The following is a 21,114-nucleotide window of genomic DNA, read 5'->3' as shown; positions in this document are numbered from 1 at the left end:
ACCATAGCAAGGAGAAGTTTAGAATTATTAACTGAGTCATATGCGGCTTTGAAATCCACGAATATGTGGTGAGTGTCGACGCCAACCTCTACTGATTTTTCAAGAATGTGCCTCACTGTATAGATTTGGTTCGGTGTTGATTTATTTGATCGGAAGTTGCACTGATATCCTCCCACTATTCATTCGGCGTATGAGAGCACTATATAATACATTGGACAGTACGTTATATGCTACATTGAGTAGAGTGATGCCTAAATAATTATCACAAAACCACCATGTCTCCCCTTTTATTAAGTTTACCATGATTAACTGATATTTTTCAAAATAAAAACAAGTGTGTAACCAATTTCATTTATTAACAAATTATGATTACAAAAAATTCAACAGGTATACAAAACATCCGACTTAAAAAAAATATAAAATATTAATTAGCAACATGCACAATTTGGTATCAGAACTTTCCACCGTAATGGATAAAACTAACAGAAAATTGCACTATTTCCCGCGTATAAATGTTGCAATGGTTAAATATAAAGAAATTCGAGGTTAAAGAATAATATGGGATGAAAATATTAGAACAATATCATGAAATTTGATATATATTTATAAATATTTTTCTCAAATTATATAACTTTATACTGTAAAATCACAATCTGTTCTAAACAGTAAATTAACATTATAAACCCTATTCCTCAGTTTTGAGCACAGCTTGTCACTACATGAAACAATTATCAAGGAACCATAGTATTGTAAAAACAAAAAAAAATGTTTTCAGTACTTTTTTTATACTAAAAAGTATAAATTAAATAAACAAAGCTAAAATTTGCATCATTACACAAACAATACAAACTAAAAATGAAGGAAAAAAGCAGGTACATTTTAATTAACTGCTTCTTGTAGTATACTATAAATAATACGAATTTCCGGTACGTCTTTTCAGTATTTGGTCAACAAAAAGCGCTATAAGATCGCACATATCATCAAGTTACTGATTAAATTAACTAACCCAACTGGCGAGGCCCCTTCCAAAACGGAGATAATAACAGCTATCAAATATCTGAGAAATAAGTCACCGGGAATCGATAACATTGCTACCGAAATACTTAAAACTGATCCGCATCTAACCTTTGCTCCCCATAATCTGAGAGGTACCAGAAACAAACCGCATTCCAGCGGGCTGGAAAAAAGTTAACATTATTAAGCTTCCAAAAAAGGGCAACCCCGCACTGTGCAAAAATGGGAGAGGAATAACCTTGCTTACCGCCATAAATAAAATCTTCACGACCATCATACATAAAAGATTAATAAACAAGGTTAAATTTTGAGCTAATCAAGCAGGCTTCAGGTCAGAATCCTCCTGCATCGACCACATTAATACTGTGAGGGTAATAATGGAACAATCGGTTGAATGGAATACACCCCTACACATGGTTTTTGTTGATTTTGAATGTGCCTTTGACAGCTTATCTCATTCTGCTTTATGGAAAATTTTAGAGCTAAGAAACATCCCGCATTAAATAATTTCCAAAAATCCACAAGGAAAAATTTCCTGTAGCTGGCTGTATACCATTAATTACAAGTAAAATTTAATAAAAAATGTTTGTCGTGGTAAAAGGTATATTAGTTTAAACAGCCACTATAGGGCTACAAACATAGAAACAAAACGTTTTCGCTCTGTAACAAGAGCATCATCAGTGTTACAGGAACATGGTGAGCCAACCAAAAAATACAAAGGAAAGCCTTTCAAAAACAGACTAAAAGTCTTATATAGATGCCAACATGGCAAAATCCAAAGGATGGATAAAATTCCTATGGCTACGGCCCTAGGGCAACATATGACTCCCACACGTGGTAAGTGGGTCAATAGGTAACATTAGGTCATTATGTTAAAAGAGGTGACAAGTAACTCGAATTGCCCTGTAGCCCTATAGGGGATTTTTAAACTAATATACCTTTTACCAAGCAAAATTTTTTTTATTAAATTTTACAAATAATTTCCATTATAAAGTCACTGTACATTTACCGAAATGCAGCGTGACACACAATGGGATCAACAGTGACGAATTTGACGTAATTACTGGAGTCAGACAGGGATGCGTGCTTTCTCCGTTTCTTTTTAACATAGCTATACACTATGTTTCCAAACTAGACTATAAGAGGGATACAATGGACGTTAACCACACGCCTAGCGATCTAGAATATGTGGACGATATCTGCCTATTAGGACAAAGGCTCCAAGATGTGGCTGACCAATTGGAAACACTTTCCACTGAAGCCAATAAAATAGGTTTGAAAATCAATATTAGTAAAATCAAGTCCCTGAGCCTGAGAATAAATGCAAGGAACAACACGCTATTTACTATCGACAATATACAGAAGTGCCATAACAGAAAACTGGGGTACAGACGACGAGATCCTGTGACGTTGGGGGGTTGCAACGAAGACGCTACCCCGAACAAACTTAAACTTTTTCCATCAACTTTATTTTTATATAATTAAATGTACAATTGAATTACGTACGACTTGAGATAGGTCGGGGATAATCCATTGCCCCGGAGGTAACTAGATCCCTGACTACGCGAGTGAGAGTGTAACAACAACATATCAGGTACACGACTTTCCTATTTATATCTGTTATAGTTAAAAACAGTGCAACCATAAATTACCATATATGGTAAGGTATTACAAATAAGTGTAGTAAGAATGACGCTTGCTTTCTTTGCAGTCTTTCAAATGAGTTCAATACTTTGAACTTTGCTACTGTCGTAATAAATTATACAAATTGCAATTATAATATTATGACCTTATTTTTATAACAAAGGAATTAGGAAAATTCCGTGAGGGTTGTCGTGTACCATCACAATTCATACGAGGATACAAAAAACTCAACTAGCTTTCAGCATGTTCAATCCTGTTTGGAGGTCTGCCGAGTATACTACAAGGACAAAGATCCGAATATTCCAGTCAAATGTCATGTCCGTTCTAATCTACGGATGTGAAACCTGGAAAGTGACAAACTGTAGGTCTTTGTTAACAAATATCTACTAAGAATCGTTCATATTTTCTGACCTAACATCATCAGAAACGAAGATCTACTACAACTGACCGAACAAAAGAGGATAGAGCATGAAATAAAGTACAAAAAGTGGGGTTGGATCGGTCACACACTCCGAAAAAATAATTCCAGTATTGTAAAGACTGTCCTAGAGTGGAATTACCAAGGAAAAAGAAAAAGAGGTCGCCCAGCACAAATTTGAAGAAAATCATGGACCTATAAACACAGATGGACCCAGCAATAAGATACCTTAAACATACACTGTTTTGAAGCTTCGATAGAATGTGACTCTTTCTCAATGAGCATAAGCGTGCTTGAATTTTTACTCGTGGGGATAATTATTCAGACGTTAATAATTGGAAGTAGTAATAATTTGTAAAAACACATTCAAAGAATTTAATTTAAAAAAAAACAGTATAACTATGTCTACTTACAATTTAAAAATGTCTATACTAATTTAATGTATGTACTATTTCATTAGTATGAAGGAACCCAATGATACGCATATGAAAGACATATTTTAAAATGTAAACAAACTTCCTCATCCTCTATAATATAAATAAACAGTATGTACTTACAAATGAAATGTTGCAAATGCAACACTCTAGCACCATTATTATGATAATTTATTTCACTTTTCACAAATATCACTCAAAATAGAGCCAAAATAGCGAAAAACAACTCTTCCTCATCTAACTTAAAAAGTAAACAAACTTTTGACAACTTACAAGATGTTTGTAAAGACAGAGAAATGTAAACACCGTTGCCATTTATAAATAGTTTTCAGTGCTTCTACGTAATATACAATAATTGGTTGATATCTATTATTCAATGATATGAACACTTGCTATTTTAATTACAATTCAATATGTAAATTAATATAACTGAAAAATTATTATTTTAGTTTGATAGCATATTATGTAGAGTATAAAATAAGGAGTAACATTTCCAGCGATACACGAATAAGAAATTTTAATAAAAAAACGTGACATGTGAAGGTGCTTAGATTGTGACCTTTTCAAATAATTTCGGCTTCACAATTTTATGTAAATAACTGAGTCCATCTGTGTTTATACGCCCATGAAGAAAATCCATCATGGACTAGATAAGAGGTCAAGGAAAGTCTTGGGATGAAGTGAAGGCCTTAGCGCAAAATAGAACCCGATTGCGTGATTTCACTGACGCTCTATGCTCCACTTAGGGGTTCAAGAACCTTCGCCTGATAGTGATCGTATTCGGGGTAGACTGTGTGTCCGACAAGTCAGTGAGAAAATGGAGTGCCAGTTTTCGTACAGACCGTAAGAGCTTGGTTGATGAACCAAGGCACGTCTCCAGGATGCATCTAAACATTCCGTATATGTATTTGGCACCTAGGAGTTTTCTATTGGTTCCTTGCGGCACGCGGTCATATTTCAACCAATACGCGGCGAGGTGCCAAACGCATATACGGAATGTTATTCGGTGCGAAATTCATATACGGAATGTTAAATATTCGTAGACGGAAAAAAATTAGTCAGTTAAAAGGAGATTGATTTTAAAATACTTGTTAAAGTATTATTACAAAAAATAAAACAATTATAGTATTTGGAATGTTATTTGGTGCGAAATTCATATACGGAATGTTAAATATTCGTAGACTAAAAAAGACGACTTTTTATTAAGTAAGTTAAAGAAGACTGATTTTAAAATATTTTGTTAATGTATTATTAAATAAAAATAAACCAGTATATCATATGGACTGTTATTTGGTGCGAAATTCATATACGGAAAAGTGTTCGTAGATAAAAAAGACGACTATTTTCGTCTGGTAGCACTCAGCCCTAAACTTCAACAGAAATAACAGAATTGAATAGCTGAAACATAAATCTAAACATACTATACAACACGTACAAGTTATTAAAAATTCTGCGAAAGCGAAATAGTCAAATAATAAAGTCTCTTAAATCTATACCATACCATTCCATTTATAAATTTCGCATCAAATAACATTCCATATACATAGGTAATAATTGTTTTATTTTCTTTAATATACATTAATAAAATATTTTAACATCAGTCTTCTTTAACTGACTTAGGCCGCGTTCAGAGTGGACGAGCAAAGAGCAAAAAGTGCACGTTCAGAGTGGACGAGCAAAGAGGAAAGAGCAAAGAAGTGCTAATAGCGGGTAGTTACGCTAGACGAGAGTTTAGTTTTTTTCCACAAGGCAGTATGGATAGGAGCGGTAGGATATTTGCTCTTTACTCTCACAGTAGTCCATGTAGTGAGACCGCTCCCGTCTGAAAAAATGTCCGATTCGGTCTCTTTGTGGATTCCTATTTAAAAATATTTTAAAATTTCCTTTAAACAAATCTGAAGGGTGCCGGGCGGAATTTTTGGGCAGAAATTGTTTAAACAATTTTTTTTTTAAAACAAATACAAAAGATCACGTTTTTTGCTCTGGAACATATATTTTTAAGTTTTGTGGGTCATTCTAAACAACAAAGGTATCTTGTAAATGTTCTCAAAAATTGATAGTTTTCGAGTTATAGGCAATTTAAAATCTGAAAAATGCGAAAATACGCATTTTCGAGGCCTAAAAACTCATATTTAAATTAGTATTTTTGAGGTTGCCAGATACTTAAATTGAAGCTTAAACATTGAGCTTCACGACTCTGAAGAGTGATCGCGTCTAACCTTAATTTATACCGTTGTTTTTTAATTGTTAAATATGCGTGTTTATCCGATTTTCTTGCCGGTGCGGCGCGCTCTATTTCAAAAATCTCCTATTTTCCTCCGAAAATTATTTTTTCTAGATTTTTTGGGATTTTCTAAATAAAATAAGTTTCTTGACATTTTTCTCAAAAGTTAACAGTTTTAAAGTTATAAGCGATTTAAAATCCAAAAATGAGTTTTTTATTAACTTATAACTTTAAAACTATTAACTTTTGAGAAAAATGTCAAGAAACTTATTTTATTTAGAATGTCCCAAAAAATCTAGAAGAAATAATTTTCGGAGGAAATAGGAGATTGTTGAAATAGAGCGCGCCGCACCGGCAAAAAAATCGGATAAACACGCATATTTAACAATTAAAAAACAACGGTATAAATTAAGGTTAGACGCGATCACTCTTCAGAATCGAAGCTGAATGTTTAATCATCAATTTAAGTATCTGGCAACCTCAAAAATACTAATTGAAATATGAATTTTTAAGCCTCGAAAATGCGTATTTTCGCATTTTTCAGATTTTAAATCGCCTATAACTCGAACACTATTAATTTTTGGGAAAAATTACAAGATACCTTTTTTGTTTATAATAACCCAAAAAAACCTAAAAATATATGTTCCGGAGCAAAAAACGTGATCTTTTGTATTTGTTTAAAAATAGTTATTTATGAAACAGTTCGTGAAGTATGCTTTTTGCAAACGCACGCGATATTTAGAGCACGAGCGACAGCGGAGCGAGTGCTATACATCGCGTAAGTTCGCAAAAAGTACTTCACGCACAGTTTCATACAATATTTTATCTACGATAAACAAATATAAAAACTGTAACTCTTCGTCACTGGAATTCATTTCTATTCTACAATTTTTAGAACTTTGACATTTAAAAATTCTAACTTCTTTCAAACCACAAAACTGTAAAAACTTTTGTCGTAATTTATTGCTGATTATGTCATCACCATGACAACGCCAAAGTTAAGGATATTTGATTATATGAAAGTGTGTTAAAAACAGTGCGAAAAATAAGTCCCATTTAAAATACATTGTTACTTCACGCTCACTTTAAACACTTCACGCACTGCTATCTAGAATGACAGCTTTCACAAACTAAAATCTTACACATAATATAACATAGAGTAGATAAAATTGTTTAAACAATTTCTGCCCAAAAATTCCGCCCGGTGCTCTTCAGATTTGTTTAAAGGGGACATTTTTGAATAGGAATTGACAAAGAAACCGAATCAAAAAATTTTTCAGACGGGAGCGGTCTCACCACATGGACCAAAGAGTGCGAGCGAAGAAATCAAACTTGTTTGGTTTCGCCGCTTTGCTCTTTGCTAGCACTCTGTGTACCTCCATTTCCCAGTATGAGTTTGATTTCTCCGCTTTGCTCTTTGCTCGTCCACTCTGAACGCGGCCTTAATAAAAAGTCGTCTTTTTTAGTCTACGAATATTTAACATTTCGTATATGAATTTCGCACCAAATACCATTCCAATTACTATAATAATTGTTTTATTTTTATTTAATAATACATTAACAAGTATTTTAAAATCAATCTCCTTTTAACTGACTAATAAAAAGTTATCTTTTTCCGTCTACGAATATTTAACATTCCGTATATGAATTTCGCACCGACTAACATTCCGTATATGCGTTTGGCACCTCACCGCGTATTGGTTGAAATATGACTGCGTGACGCAAGGAACCAATAGAAAACTCCTAGGTGCCAAATACATATACGGAATGTTTAGACGTCTCCAAGGTGACACAAGCGGAAATGGCCAATTTCAAGTGGGAGTAGCTTGACCAGGCGCCCTATAACCCGGACATGTCGCTCTGCGATTTGCATGAGCTTGGTCCCCTAAAAAACCATCTCAAAGGGAAGCGTTTTAATCAATGGGATAGTTGTGCTCAGGCCAATGGTGAATCCTATTAATAAAGACACTTCATTTATACCCACAGTGTCGTTTCTTACCTTTTCATTTGAACAACCTACGTATTGCTAGCATATCCATATCTTCAAATAAATTGGCATGTTCCATTTCTCTAGCGTCTTAACGCCTTTCGGTAGAGATGAATGAATGAACGCCACTGAGCGGTGAAACCCTATTTGGAATAACCGCAGGTTCATTTTTGGACTTTATACTTCTGGGAATCAATAGTGTCTTCTTCCATCTACGTTTAATATGTAATTTGACGAAGTCTAACGTGAAATTCACACTGGGATTGCAGTACCAACGAATATATACTCTCCTAGAAAGGTACGACCCTGTAACGTTTTAGCATAGGATTTTCCGTTCCAACTGAGTAGGTGCCATGGAGGTGCATAGACCTGACAACCACCGCCCGCAACATCCCTCGTCACCAAGCTTGCTTATAAACGTGACCATCTGTTTCATATAAAAAGTTCTTCTAGGGGCTATATATTCTTTGGCAGTACGGTTAAGATACGAATGCGCATTCAGTGTTGCCACAGTTCCTGTGCGACGCTCTTGAGAGAGCAATCAACAACCGGTGAAGACCGACAACCCTGTGCGTTTATTCCCCATTAGAAATGCATTGCCCTATCTTAGCCGTACTGCATTCTAGGTGTGAATTTCTCAATAACGATCTTTAATTACGTATAACAACATTTTACTTACGCAATGTTATAAATAGTTAGCTTTATTAATAGGTGAGATATTTATTAATATAATAGATATCACAAATGGTATTTTAATAACTGTGTCACACTTGATTCCTGCTGTTACAGTTACAGATTATTTCTTTTCCGATAAAAATGTAATTCAAATAATACTGGACATCTAGTCGTAACAAAAAGAGCTAAATATAAAAGTACAAATGAACGACTCAAGTAGTTTGACAAATAAAGTTGATCAACAAAAATTGAATTTAAGTTAAATCTGTTCACACTAGTTGATCAAGAAATTAGTTATCACTTGAACGATAAAAGTGCATAGGATCTAACCTCTGTTGATCAATTTTATCGAATAATAATTCCCACTACAGTTGTTATTTAACTATTGTTGACTAACTCAATATTTCATTTTACATTCCTACCTGAGAATATGTCTTTATACTTCAATCTGGTATAACAAACGAATATACTAAAGTTTAATATTCTTAGAATCATACATACCAGATGAAACATGAGCAAATGTATTAAGTTTTAGTAAATCGTCGAGAAATAATTAGTATGACTAGGTAAAAGTGCATGTCGCTGATTGAAACAAAAATACTATAATATGACTACGATTTTCAAAGTAACTACGATTCGGCTACTGCTGCAGGAGTGGCTTGATTTTCTAGTTCTTCAGATTCTTCATTCTGTCTTTTTTCTAATTCAGCCTTAAAATTTTCAATATCTTCTTGACTAAAAATAAAATTAAATAATTAAATAAAGAAACGATGAATAGGAAGCGATGGAAGCTGATTCTGGAACAGGCCATGACCCACCATGTGTTGTAGAGCCAACGATGATGATGAATACATATTAAGAATGTATTCTATTCATCATTATCTGAAGCAATATCATGGTTAGTGCCCTTCAAAGCCACTTAGAGCGGGCTGTGTCGTCGTCCCCGTTAGCGAAATTATTCCGATTTGATTTTTTGTATAAACTTACTCAAAAAGAGGCCCTTATAACAAATCCACAGTTTATCCGCCCTTATAACAATTTTTTAAAACAAATTCACAAAAATATTTTTTTCATTTCGAACAATTTTTTTTAGATAATCTGGGTCATTCTGAACAAAAAAGGTCTCTTGTCATTTTTCTCTAAAATTGATTGTTGTCGAGTTACATGCTATTTAAAATTTGAAAAATGCGAAAATCGCCATTTTCAAGGCTTAATAACTCGATTAAAAATTATCAGTATGAAAGTCAAAAAGTGACAAAATCAAAGTTTAAGACCCGAAGAAATTTTTGTCATTACTTTATTACAAAGCTATTATCTTTAATTAATTATTAACAATTAGCGCTATAGTCAAGGTTGTATCGTCGCCCCCGTTAGCGATATTATTTCTATTAGTTTTTTTTTGCATAAAGTTAGGTACTCAAAAAGAGGTCCTTATAACAGATTCACAGGGTGCCAGATGGTACCTTGGTCGAAAAATTGTTTAAACATCTTTTAAACAAATTCACAAAAATAATTTTTTCACTTCGAATAAATTTTTTTTAGTTACTGATTTAGATCAATTATCACTCTAAAGTACCGAAGGAATGGCTGTGATGTGATTTCATATTCTCCAATGCTCAGCATTATGATTTTCACTTGTTTCCGACTAGTACTATTCACTTCCTCAGTTTTGTGATTCGCTAGTTTTAAGTTAAGGGTTTGTGTGTGCGTCACATTTAGTCATTCGTAAGAAATATTTCTGTTGCATAATTTCAAAACGATTTCGAACAGAATAAGGTTTGATTTTATACTGATTTCCTTTCTGTACTTCCGAATAACATTGTCGATTGAAAATAATTACTTACCTAATTTGAACAAAAATGATTCCATTAATGATATTCAACATATCTAACACAGATCCCATGGAAGGCGGTTGAATTTGTATTGGTGGCAGTGTAGCTCCATTTTTCCCAGTGTATATTTCATTCATCTTCTTTTGAAGGACTACAGCTTGCTGCGTCAAATGTTTTAAACACTCCGAAGATTCTTTGGTTTTGTCGTGATTATCGCCAAGCTGTAGAAATATTTATAATAAAACATTAAATTTGCCTATATACAGGGTGTTTCATTAATAATTGTCCATATAGTAACCGGAGAAACCTTAGCCAAAAATACGAAGACTTAACCTAAAACACTTAAATAAAATGTGGTTCCTTACTGAGTTACAGGGTGTTTTATCTAAAAATTTAAAAACTATTTTTGCTCAGAATTTTAAAACTATTCGACGTCTCCTTTTCATACCTGGCAGGAAGTATAGGTGCTATACAAACTACTAAATTATGTTAAACAAACGTTTCTGGCTATTACCAGAGGCGTACGACGGGGGAAAGTGAATGGTTGACCCTTTCCAAATTCTACGACACTGGCGGAATTGCTATTTTAGTTCAATTTTTAGATTTTCCAATACTTTCTATAAAAACAACATACTCTTCATTCGTAACGATAAAGTCATTAGTTTTCGAGATCTTTGAAGTTAAAAATGAAAGGACACGGTTATTTTGATTAATGTATTGTGTCGCTTCATTTTTAATTTCAAATATCTCGAAAACTAATCATTTTATCGTTCCGAATGAAGAGTATATTATTTACATAAAAAGTACTGGAAAAGCAGAAAATTACACTAAAACAGCAATTTCGTCAGTGGCGTAGAATTTGGGAAGGGTAAACCAGCCACTATCCGCTGTCGTACGCCTCTGGTAGTAGCTAGAAACGTTTATTTATCTTAATTTAGTAGGGTGTATAGTACCTACACTTTCTGCCAAGTATGATAAGGATACGCCAAATAGTTTTAAAGTACTGGGTACAAATAATTTTTAAATTTTAATCATATGAATCATATAAATTAATGAAAATAACTGTGACGTTTCATATTTAACTTCAAATATCTCGAAAACTAATGACTTTATGGTTACCAATGAAGAGTATATTATTTACGTAGAAAGTATTGGAGAATCTAAAAACGGCACTAAAATAGTAATTCCTCCAGTGGCGTAGAATTTGAGAAGGGTCAACCATTCATTATCCCCTGTCGTACGCCTCTGGTAGTAGCTAGAAACGTTTGTTTATCATAATTTAGTAGGGTGTATAGTAGTCGCACTTTCTGCCAATCATGAAAAGGATACGTCGAATAGTTTTAAAATGCTGAGCAAAAATAGTTTTTAAATTTTTAGATAAAACAACATGTAACTCATTAAGAGACCACATTTTATTTAAGTGTTTTAGGTTAAATCTTCGTATTTTGTGCTAAGGTTTCTCTAGTTACTATATGGACCATTATTAATGAAACACCCTGTATATACACTACGCGTCAGAGAAAACGGACCACCCATAAAATTTAATAATTTTTTTTATTATTTTCTTATAGGGCTTTTCATCGATTGTCATTTGTTTCGAGCTTCTGTCAAATGTCGTATAATCCGTGTATAATATTAATATACACAGATTATACAGCATGAAAGAAGCTCGAAACAAATGACTGCAAATGAAAAGTCCTATTATTTATATCAATTTAAAACTAATGCGTATTAAGTCAGTTACTCTTGTAGAAAGACACTCCATATTATTGTATATTAAAAAATTTAATACAAGAAAAAATTTGAGAAAATAATAAATTTATTGAAAAATTCGATGTACCATTCCAGTTACAGTTATAACAATAATTGAATTATAGAGTCAATAAAAGGCAATAAACTATTTTTAATGGGAAATAAGCCACAATTTTACCAAAAAAATTATTTTATTAACGTTTCGGGTTTAAATCGGGTTTCGTTGTCAAAATACAAAATACTACTAAAATAAACAAAAATGTTGTTGCTAAGTAAAAAAATGCTTCTAATAATTTATTTAATCTGACTCATTTATATTGGCAATTCAGACGTTTATTATACATTTTAAAGTAGAAGACTTTAAAATGATATTGCCAATATTTATGAGTTGCGTTCCTGGGACGACTTTACTAAAAGATAGTTCATTCGATTACATGAAATCAATCCCAACTCAAGAATATCCGTCACAAAAAAATCATAGCATGTGATCTGTCTTTATAAAGACAACCAAACGCAACGATGATTTTTGTTTGTTGATTGCTATGATTTTTTTGTGACGGATATTCTTGAGTTGGGATTGATTTCATGTAATCGAATGAACTATCTTTTAGTAAAGTCGTCCCAGGAACGCAACTCATCAATATTGGCAATATCATTTTAAAGTCGTCTACTTTAAAATGTATAATACGTGTCTGAATTGCCGATATAAATGAGTCAGATTAAATAAATTATTAGAAGAATTTTTTACTTAGCAACAACATTTTTGTTTATTTTAGTAGTATTTTGTATTTTGACAACGAAACCCGATTTGGGCTTCGAAACATTAATAAAATAATTTTTTTGGTAAAATTGTGGCTTATTTCCCATTAAAAATAGTTTATTATAAAAATGCCACAAGGAAATAGCTTCAGAACAACAATAAAAGGCAAGTATCACACGTTTCAATAACGTGTGTTTGTCACCACGGTTCTGGATAATACTCATAATTCGATTTGGCATAAAACTGATCAGGTTTTGAATGCCCCTTTGGGAAAAAATGATCCATTCCTCAATAAGAGCTATTCGAAGCTCTTCACATTTGGTTGGAGCAGGTATACGACGTCTTACACGCTTTTTGAGGAGGCTCCTTATACGCTCAATAGGATTAATGTCTGGAGTTTGAGAAGGCCAGTCCATTTTTGTAATATCATTACCTTCAAGATTACCATTTTTGTATTACCATCCTTGCCATGTGTAGGCTCGCATTAGCAGAACACCATTGCCAATAAATCCAGCATATGGTATCACATGATGTTGTAGGATCTCCGTTATATATCTATGTGCTGTTAAGGTAGATGGAAGAAGGGGGCCAGGTCGAAGAAGAACGTCATGGCTTAAAAACCTAATAGAATGGTTTAACAGATCCTCTGCATCCCTTTTCCGAGCTGCCGGCAACAAAATTACTATAGCGAATTTGATAGCCAACGCTCGATAATCGAGCACGGCACATGAAGAAGAAGCTGTTAATGTGACCATCATGGCGAGATCTGCGACTGGCAGTGCAACCCGGTGTGACCAAATGCAGGCAGCATAACGTTTTCTCCAGCCCTTCTGAAGACCTCATTTCGACTATATTTACCATAAATTGATATTCTCGAATCATCCGTAAACAATACTTATTCCACTCGTCTATTCTCCAATTATTGACGTGTTCACGAGCAAATGCAAGTCTGCGTTTTGTGTGAGAAGCAGTAAGTAATGGTCCCGTTGCTGGATTCTTCTTCTTCTTTACGTGCCATCTCCGCGACGAAGGTTGGCAATCATCATTGCTATTCTCACTTTCGACACTACAGCCCGAAAGAGTTCAGTTGAGTTGCATCCAAACCATTTTTTGAGATTTCTCAGCCAGGACATTTTTCTCCTATCTATGCTGCGCCTTCCTTGAATCTTTCAATGTATAATTAATTTTAGGAGTTCATATCTGTCACCACGTGTTATATGACCCAAGTATTGAAGTTTTCTTATTTTGATGGAATCCAGTATCTCCCTGCTGTTCTATTTATTGTTAGTACTTCCTCATTGGTTATTCTGTCTGACCAGGAGATTCTCAGCATTCTTCGATACGTCCACATCTCAAATGATTCCAATCTATTGAGGCATTGTTTATTGAGAGTCCATGTCTCCACACCATACAAAAGAACAGAAAATACATAACATTTTAGTACTCGCTTTCTAAGATTTAGGCTGAGGTCTCTACTACATAATATTTGTTTCATATTAGTGAATGCACTTCTAGCCTTTTCTATTCTTATTCGGATTTCTTTGGTATAATCGTTTGTTTCACTAATGTTCGTCCCTAAATAGTTATAATTCTGAACTCGTTCTATCGTCTTATTATTTACGTGTAGATTGATGTTTCTAATATTTTTCTTTGACAGACCAAATTCTTCACTCGTTGCAATAACCTTATCTAAAATTCTTTGTAGATCTGTAATAGTTTCTGCTATTAGTATTGTGTCATCGGCGTATATAATTTCACATATGGGTAGGCCATTTATTTTTATGCCTGCAACTTCATCTTCTAATGCTGTTTTGAATATTTCTTCTGAGTATGCATTAAACAGTGATGGCGACAAGACACAGCCTCTTTTGATTTTTATTTTATTGGTGTTTAAATTATTTATTCTTATGACAGCTTCTTGTCCATAATACAGTGTCGATGTTCTTTGTTCTCGGTAGTTTTATGGATTATGAATTATTTAATGGATTATGTTTCACCGTATCGAATGTCTTGGTATAATCTAGGAAGCAGACATAGATGTCCTGGTTTACATCTAAACATCTATATATTAGCACATTTACTGCAAATAATGCTTCTCTGGTTCCTTGAGCATTTCTAAATCCGAACTGAGTTTGTCCAATGTCTTATTCTAACTTTTTGTATATTCTACGATGAATAATCTTTAGAAATACTTTGAGTATGTGGCACATTAGACTGATGGTACGGTGTTCGCAACATTGTCTGGCGTTTCTCTTTTTCGGTATAGTCACGAATGCTGATAGAAGCCATTCTTTAGGTAATCTACCTGTTCTGTATATGATATTAAATAATTCGACAATTACATGTATATTGCAGTCGGGTACAAGTTGCAATATTTCCGTCGGTATAGTCGTATTCGCGGTGTGCAAGTACTTGGAAGGGGAAACGAGAAACGACCCTGCGCGAGTCGCGGAGAAATATTGCAACTATCTTAAATAATTCATATTGTCAATTCAAATTGTCAAATTGACGTATATTTCATACCTTCTGTCAATGAAGCAGAAAAATTATATATTACTTCACAATATTGATATGATATGCAATTATTATATAAAGGTAAATTTAATTAATTTTATTTTGCTTGCAGTACTGCATTTTAATAACTAATTTTATTTACTACATACAATTGTTGACGTTTTCATAACATAACCTGAATCTTATTTTTTCTTCTTATTATTTTTTTGGACTATGGCCTTGATAATTATCCAGTAACCAGGACTAATATAATTGGCCAATATAATTACAAGTGCGAATTTTAGTATAGAGCGTAGAAATAGGGGTCGCTTTGCCGAACTTGCACGGTCCCAATAGATATGTAATAGATAAATAATGGGTAAATATCTAAATCTTTTTTTTTTCGATTATAGCGCCATCTATCAACAACTGGAATAAATGTTATAAATATGTATGTATCACGGACGTATCTTTTTTCTGTCACATTTTAGTTTAGAAAGTTTCACTTTTCCGCACGCGTGTTACTTTTCCGCACGCGGTTTTTATTTTTCCGCACGCGTGTTAATTTAGATATGTTAATATGGCCTTAAAGTAATTATAATACATGTAATAAACTAATATTTAGATATTATTTACTAATTTATTTCAAATATATCTTATTGTGTTCCTGTTTTAATGAAATTAACGCGACAATTAGATGAAATAAAATTATTTTGACATAATATTCGAAAGTCAAATCGGCAGACAATAACAGTCGTTTTGAATCATCGTCATGGAAACCAAGATCGTCGTCATGCTAACTAATTATACTTATTGAAAGTTTGGTTTTGACAACCTTGTCAAAGAATTAATTTGTGTAAGATTTGGTAATTTTTTAAAGACTCTTAGAAAAAATAGTGTTCCTAACTCTTGCAGAAAGTCTCTTTTCCGCACTCGACTGCTTGCCGAACTCCCGCTTCGCGTCGTTCGGCAAACTGCAGTCGCGTGCGGAAAATAATGACTTTCTGCACTTGTTAGGAAAATAATTATTACACGATCATTCTAGCTTCTCAGTACACGTGATAATCCATTTAATTGAATTAACATAAAACAAATTAAAAGAAAACGGAGAAATATATAAAAATATAAAATTTCCTAAATTTTGTGGGTGGCCCGTGTTCTCTGATACGCAGCTTATTAAAGTCGACCATACCTGCTGTTTGTATATTGCGTAGGCTTCCTTTTCACTGTTTAACGCAGATCTGAAGTTACCCATACAACTTTGTGTCCTGGCTACCAAGTGATAACTGACAGCAACCTTAAGTGATTTGGCTCCATAATATTTAATATTCAAAGCCAAAGCTTTTTCCAGGAAGCGTAAAGACAGATCGTACTCGCCAACAGCGTGAAGAATTAAACTAATATTACTCTGAAAATAATGTGTCGATTAATTCACACGAATTGCAGAAGCTTGTGTAAACTTACATCAAGTAAAGCGACTTCTGGATGATTTTCTCCGCAGACAAGGATTGCAAGATATCTTGCTCTGTATAATAACTTTAGAGCTGTACTCACTTGACTGTTGGCAAAAGAGTATAGTGCCAAATGAGCCTAAAATAAAAAAAACATTTGGTTTTAGCACTAAAAATTAAAACAGAAAAATAAATTTGAGTCAAAAACATATTTCTAGTAAAATAAGTAGACAGATACTATGAATTAACAGAAATGAAAGAAATACAATAACAAATAAAAAAAATGTATCTCTTGTATCTGCTGTAGCTATACAAATGACAGTACCAAAAAACTCAATACCAAAGAAATCTATATGAATCAGAACTTCATAATATATTTTAAAGCGGTTGCGGTGGTTCTAAATCAGAGTCATCTCATTTATCAACTTTCTTGTCTCGAATGTGATGTGATGGGCAGTACCTATATAGGACAAACATCGTTGTGGTTGAAGCAAAGAATAAAGCAGCACAAAAGTAATTGCAAAACACAGAAAACTTCTTATGCAGCAGCACGCCATTCCATCACAACAGGACGCACATGAAAATTATAAAAAAAGAATATTTCTCGAAATGTACCACACAAACAAAAATAAAAATTCAATTAATTATAAGACAGATACAAGCAGATTGAACTCTCAGCCCTTAACACATGTGAAAAAATATACCTGACTCAGTGTCGTCTGGTAGTTTTCGTGAAAACGACATGTTTAATTCTAAAGACGCACTTTTGATTTGTTTGCTAACTAGTAAAAAGCTACAGTAAAGAACATTTTCTACAAAGTATAGTAAAAGTACTTACATATTCAGTAATGGTATATGGATGATCAATACCATTCACTCTTTCCGACATAAATACAGCTTTCTGTTGATAAGCCATAGCTTCCCCATGTTCTCCCATAATATAATTCAGTCTTGCGATCATTCTTAAACATTGTGCGATTTCGGGATGCATAGCTCCATATACATTATTCAACAAATTTAAGGATTCGCTTATAAGTTCGTATCCCTCTTTCAAAGCGGCTTGTTGAATTTTAGTCTGTCCAGTTGTATAAAAGTTGTAAGCGTCTGTTGCTCTAGGCGTGATGTGTTTGACAATCGGGAAAATATTTAGTATATCTTCTTCGTAGAACATTAATTTGTTTTTAGAATCGAAATTATAGTCTCTTAATAAAATCTGAATACCGGTTTTAATACAGAAAGATCTTAGTAATGAAATCTTTTGCAAACTGTATGTTTCTATCGTAGTTTCAATGTCACTAGAAAGCAATTCGTAGTCGAAGTATGCTTTCAGTTCTGTTTTTATTTGATTCCACAGAGTCTTAGGAGTAAGAGTGGCCCATTCATTGTTATCTTGACAAGATAATGGATTAGCCCTTCCCCTTCTTTTATTTCTCTTCTTGTTGTTCTTGTTCTGAAAGTAGTAATCAACATTAAAATTTATTTATTAATATTTTTGTTTAATATTACATATATACTTTTTATAAACACATTGTTATAATCCCAGTATTACTAATCACTATTTGAGAAAATTGGTCCCAATAAAGTTTTATTTTTGATATTATTTTTTATTTTATTAAAAGTAAAACTTTCACTTGTCTTTGGCGGATGTCGCCACGAGATCCACACCATCAGGTTCTTTCATTGCGAATCGATGCTAGCAGACCGAATTTTAGTTGTTCAGAGAGAATTAAATATGCACTCTCTGGTGATATCCTAATAAGGATTGAAACCGGTTAGGGTGCTTTTGGCGCTCTCTGATAGCCTGGGCAGATTATCGGAGAATAGGTCATTTTTGGGAAAAGTTATTCACCAGCAATTTTATTGCTGAAATCGAATCTTATGATTGTATATATTAATAATATAGGTATGCAAAGTCAATATAGACGCCCGAAAATCGTGATTTTTTCAACTTTTGCTCTATAACTCCAAATATTATAACTTTACACAAAAAACACCCAAATAAAAAATTCACCGTAATTAAATTCTGCATAGAGACGTGTTTTTCCCGATTTACTTCGACAAAAATTTTCCCCGGAAAATGCGGGTTTTTTCAACAAAATCTTTAGTTTTTAACTAAAATTTTAGATAAGTAATTGTTTATCAATAATTAAATAACTTGCTAACATAAAAGCTCTTTTCGTATAGATTATAATTCCAGAAGCCGATGGAAATTGAATGAACAGTTTATCAACAATTGAATTGTTAATTAAAAATTTACGGTCGCTATAATAACCACAATAATTATGATACATAAGAATAACTATGATTTTTGTATAAAAGACACTGTACCTATATAAAGTACTTTACAGAATTGAAATTGGACTATTTAAGCGGCCTCGGGAATATTTTAAAATTAAAAAACAATTTTTTGGCTTATAAACAAATAGAATATCTCGGGAAATATTAAATTAAATTAAATTATGAAAACGATATTGGAAAAAAAGCGGCAGGACGCTTCTTTTATAAGAAAAAACGTTTAATTGTGATAAGTGGTTCCTGAAACACAACCGGTCAAAGTTGACCGGCATTTACGGCAAAGATATAAACAATAGGATCATAATTTTTGAACCATCATCTTTTCATTTCGGTCTTTTTTCTCCACACCAATTTTCATATCTTTAAAATATTCATACCATATATTATTATAATAAAAACTATCGATATTACGAGTGAAAATTGCCAAAAATAGCAAAATTCCAATCAAAAATTAGGTTGAAGAAAATGTAATCTCCAAGTTCAAAATCGGTATACGTTAAAAAAATGCATTTTCTCGGCTTCCCATGGAGCAATTTTCTTCATTCTTTTTTTGTTCCCAAGTAACTCGAGTAAAGGCATCTAACTAACGCATTATTAAATGTCAAAGTTGCTTTTGTTTTGTTATAATAAATAAATTTATTTATTATAACAAAAATTTTTAATTTGTTTAAATAAAGATTGTTTAAATAATTATACAGCTTTCAAATGAGAATATTTGTGTTTTTAACGTTAAAAGGTACACTTGTAGTAAGTTTATCTAAAAAAAGTCTACAAGTGGAAAAATATGTAGTTTTCTTTTTTTATAAATAAATTAATCTATTATAACAAAACAAAAGCAAGTTTGACATTTAATAATGCGTTAGTTAGAGAGCTCTACTCGAGTTACTTGGGAACAAAACAAGAATGAAGAAAATTGCTCCATGGGAAGCCGAGAAAATGAATTTTTTTAACGTATACCGATTTTGAACTTACATTTTCTCCAACCTAATTTTTGATTGGAATTTTGCTATTTTTGGCAATTTTCACTCGTAATACCGATAGTTTTTATTATAATAATATATGTTATGAATATTTTAAAGATATGAAAATTGGTGTGGAGAAAGAGGACAAAAATAAAAAGGTGATGGTTCAAAAATTATGATCCTATTGTTTATATATTTGCCCTAAATGCCGGTCAACTTTGACCGGCTGTATCTCAGGAATCACTCATCACAATTAAACGTTTTTTCTTTTAAAAGAAGCGTCCTGCCGCTATTTTTCCAATACCGTTTTCATGATTTAATCTAATTTAATATTTCCCGAGATATTCTAATTGTTTATAAGCCAAAAAATTGTTTATAATTTTAAAATATCCCTGAGGTCGCTTAAATAGTCCAATTTCAATTCTGTAAAGTACATTAGATAGGTACAGTGTCTATTTATACAAAAATCATAGTTATTCTTGTGTATCATAATTATTGTGATTATTATAGTGACCGTAAATTTTTAATTAACAATTCAATTGTTGATAAACTGTTCATTCAATTTCCATCGGCTTCTGGAATTATAATCTATACGAAAAGAGCTTTTATATTACCAAGTTATTTAATTACTGATAAACAATTACTTATCTAAAATTTTAGTTGAAAATTAAATATTTTGTTGGAAAAACCCGCATTTTCCGGGGAAAATTTTCGTCGAAGTAAATCGGGAAAAACACGTCTCTATGCAGAATTTAATTATGGTGAATTTTTATTTGGGTGTTTTTGGTGTAAAGTTAAAATATTTGGAGTTATAGAGCAAAAATTGAAAAAAAAAACACGATTTTCGGGCGCCATTTTGCTTATAAACAAAGTACACTATCTGCGGACTTTGCATACCTATATTATTAATATATACAATCATAAGATTCGATTCCAGCAATAAAATTGCTGGTAAATAACTTTTCCTTGTATTTTGATAATTAGCTCAGAGTATGAACGAACTAAAATAAGACGGTCTTGTTTCGTTTTACAACGAGATGATTATTTATTTATATATAATAAATACATTTACCTCATCTTGACCTTGTAGTGGATTAGTCATAGGACCAGAGTATAAAAAGCAGTTCAAAAAGTGCGCTATAGCTACCGATAGATTCATCATTTCACAACCCT

General features: G+C 32.8%; 1 protein-coding gene across 2 annotated transcripts in view; it reads right to left on the bottom strand.

Annotated features, from left to right (window-relative positions):
* Positions 1–339: 339 nt before the first annotated feature.
* Positions 340–21,114, bottom strand: part of LOC114349370 (clustered mitochondria protein homolog) — a 71,561-nt gene continuing 50,786 nt past the window's right edge. For both annotated transcript variants that reach the window (XM_028299721.2, XM_028299722.2), the window contains exons 12-17: positions 21,014–21,112; positions 17,523–18,134; positions 16,698–16,823; positions 16,426–16,641; positions 10,241–10,449; positions 340–9,131 (exon numbers count right to left, since the gene is read on the bottom strand). In XM_028299721.2, coding sequence (XP_028155522.2) covers positions 9,026–9,131; positions 10,241–10,449; positions 16,426–16,641; positions 16,698–16,823; positions 17,523–18,134; positions 21,014–21,112 — 1,368 coding nt within the window. In that variant the 3' untranslated portion in view covers positions 340–9,025. The remainder of the gene's footprint in view (positions 9,132–10,240; positions 10,450–16,425; positions 16,642–16,697; positions 16,824–17,522; positions 18,135–21,013; positions 21,113–21,114) is intronic.

The sequence above is a fragment of the Diabrotica virgifera genome, chromosome 4 (assembly GCF_917563875.1).
Source record: "Diabrotica virgifera virgifera chromosome 4, PGI_DIABVI_V3a".
Classification (NCBI taxonomy): Eukaryota; Metazoa; Arthropoda; class Insecta; order Coleoptera; family Chrysomelidae; genus Diabrotica; species Diabrotica virgifera.
This window is presented reverse-complemented; position numbering and strand designations above follow the sequence as displayed.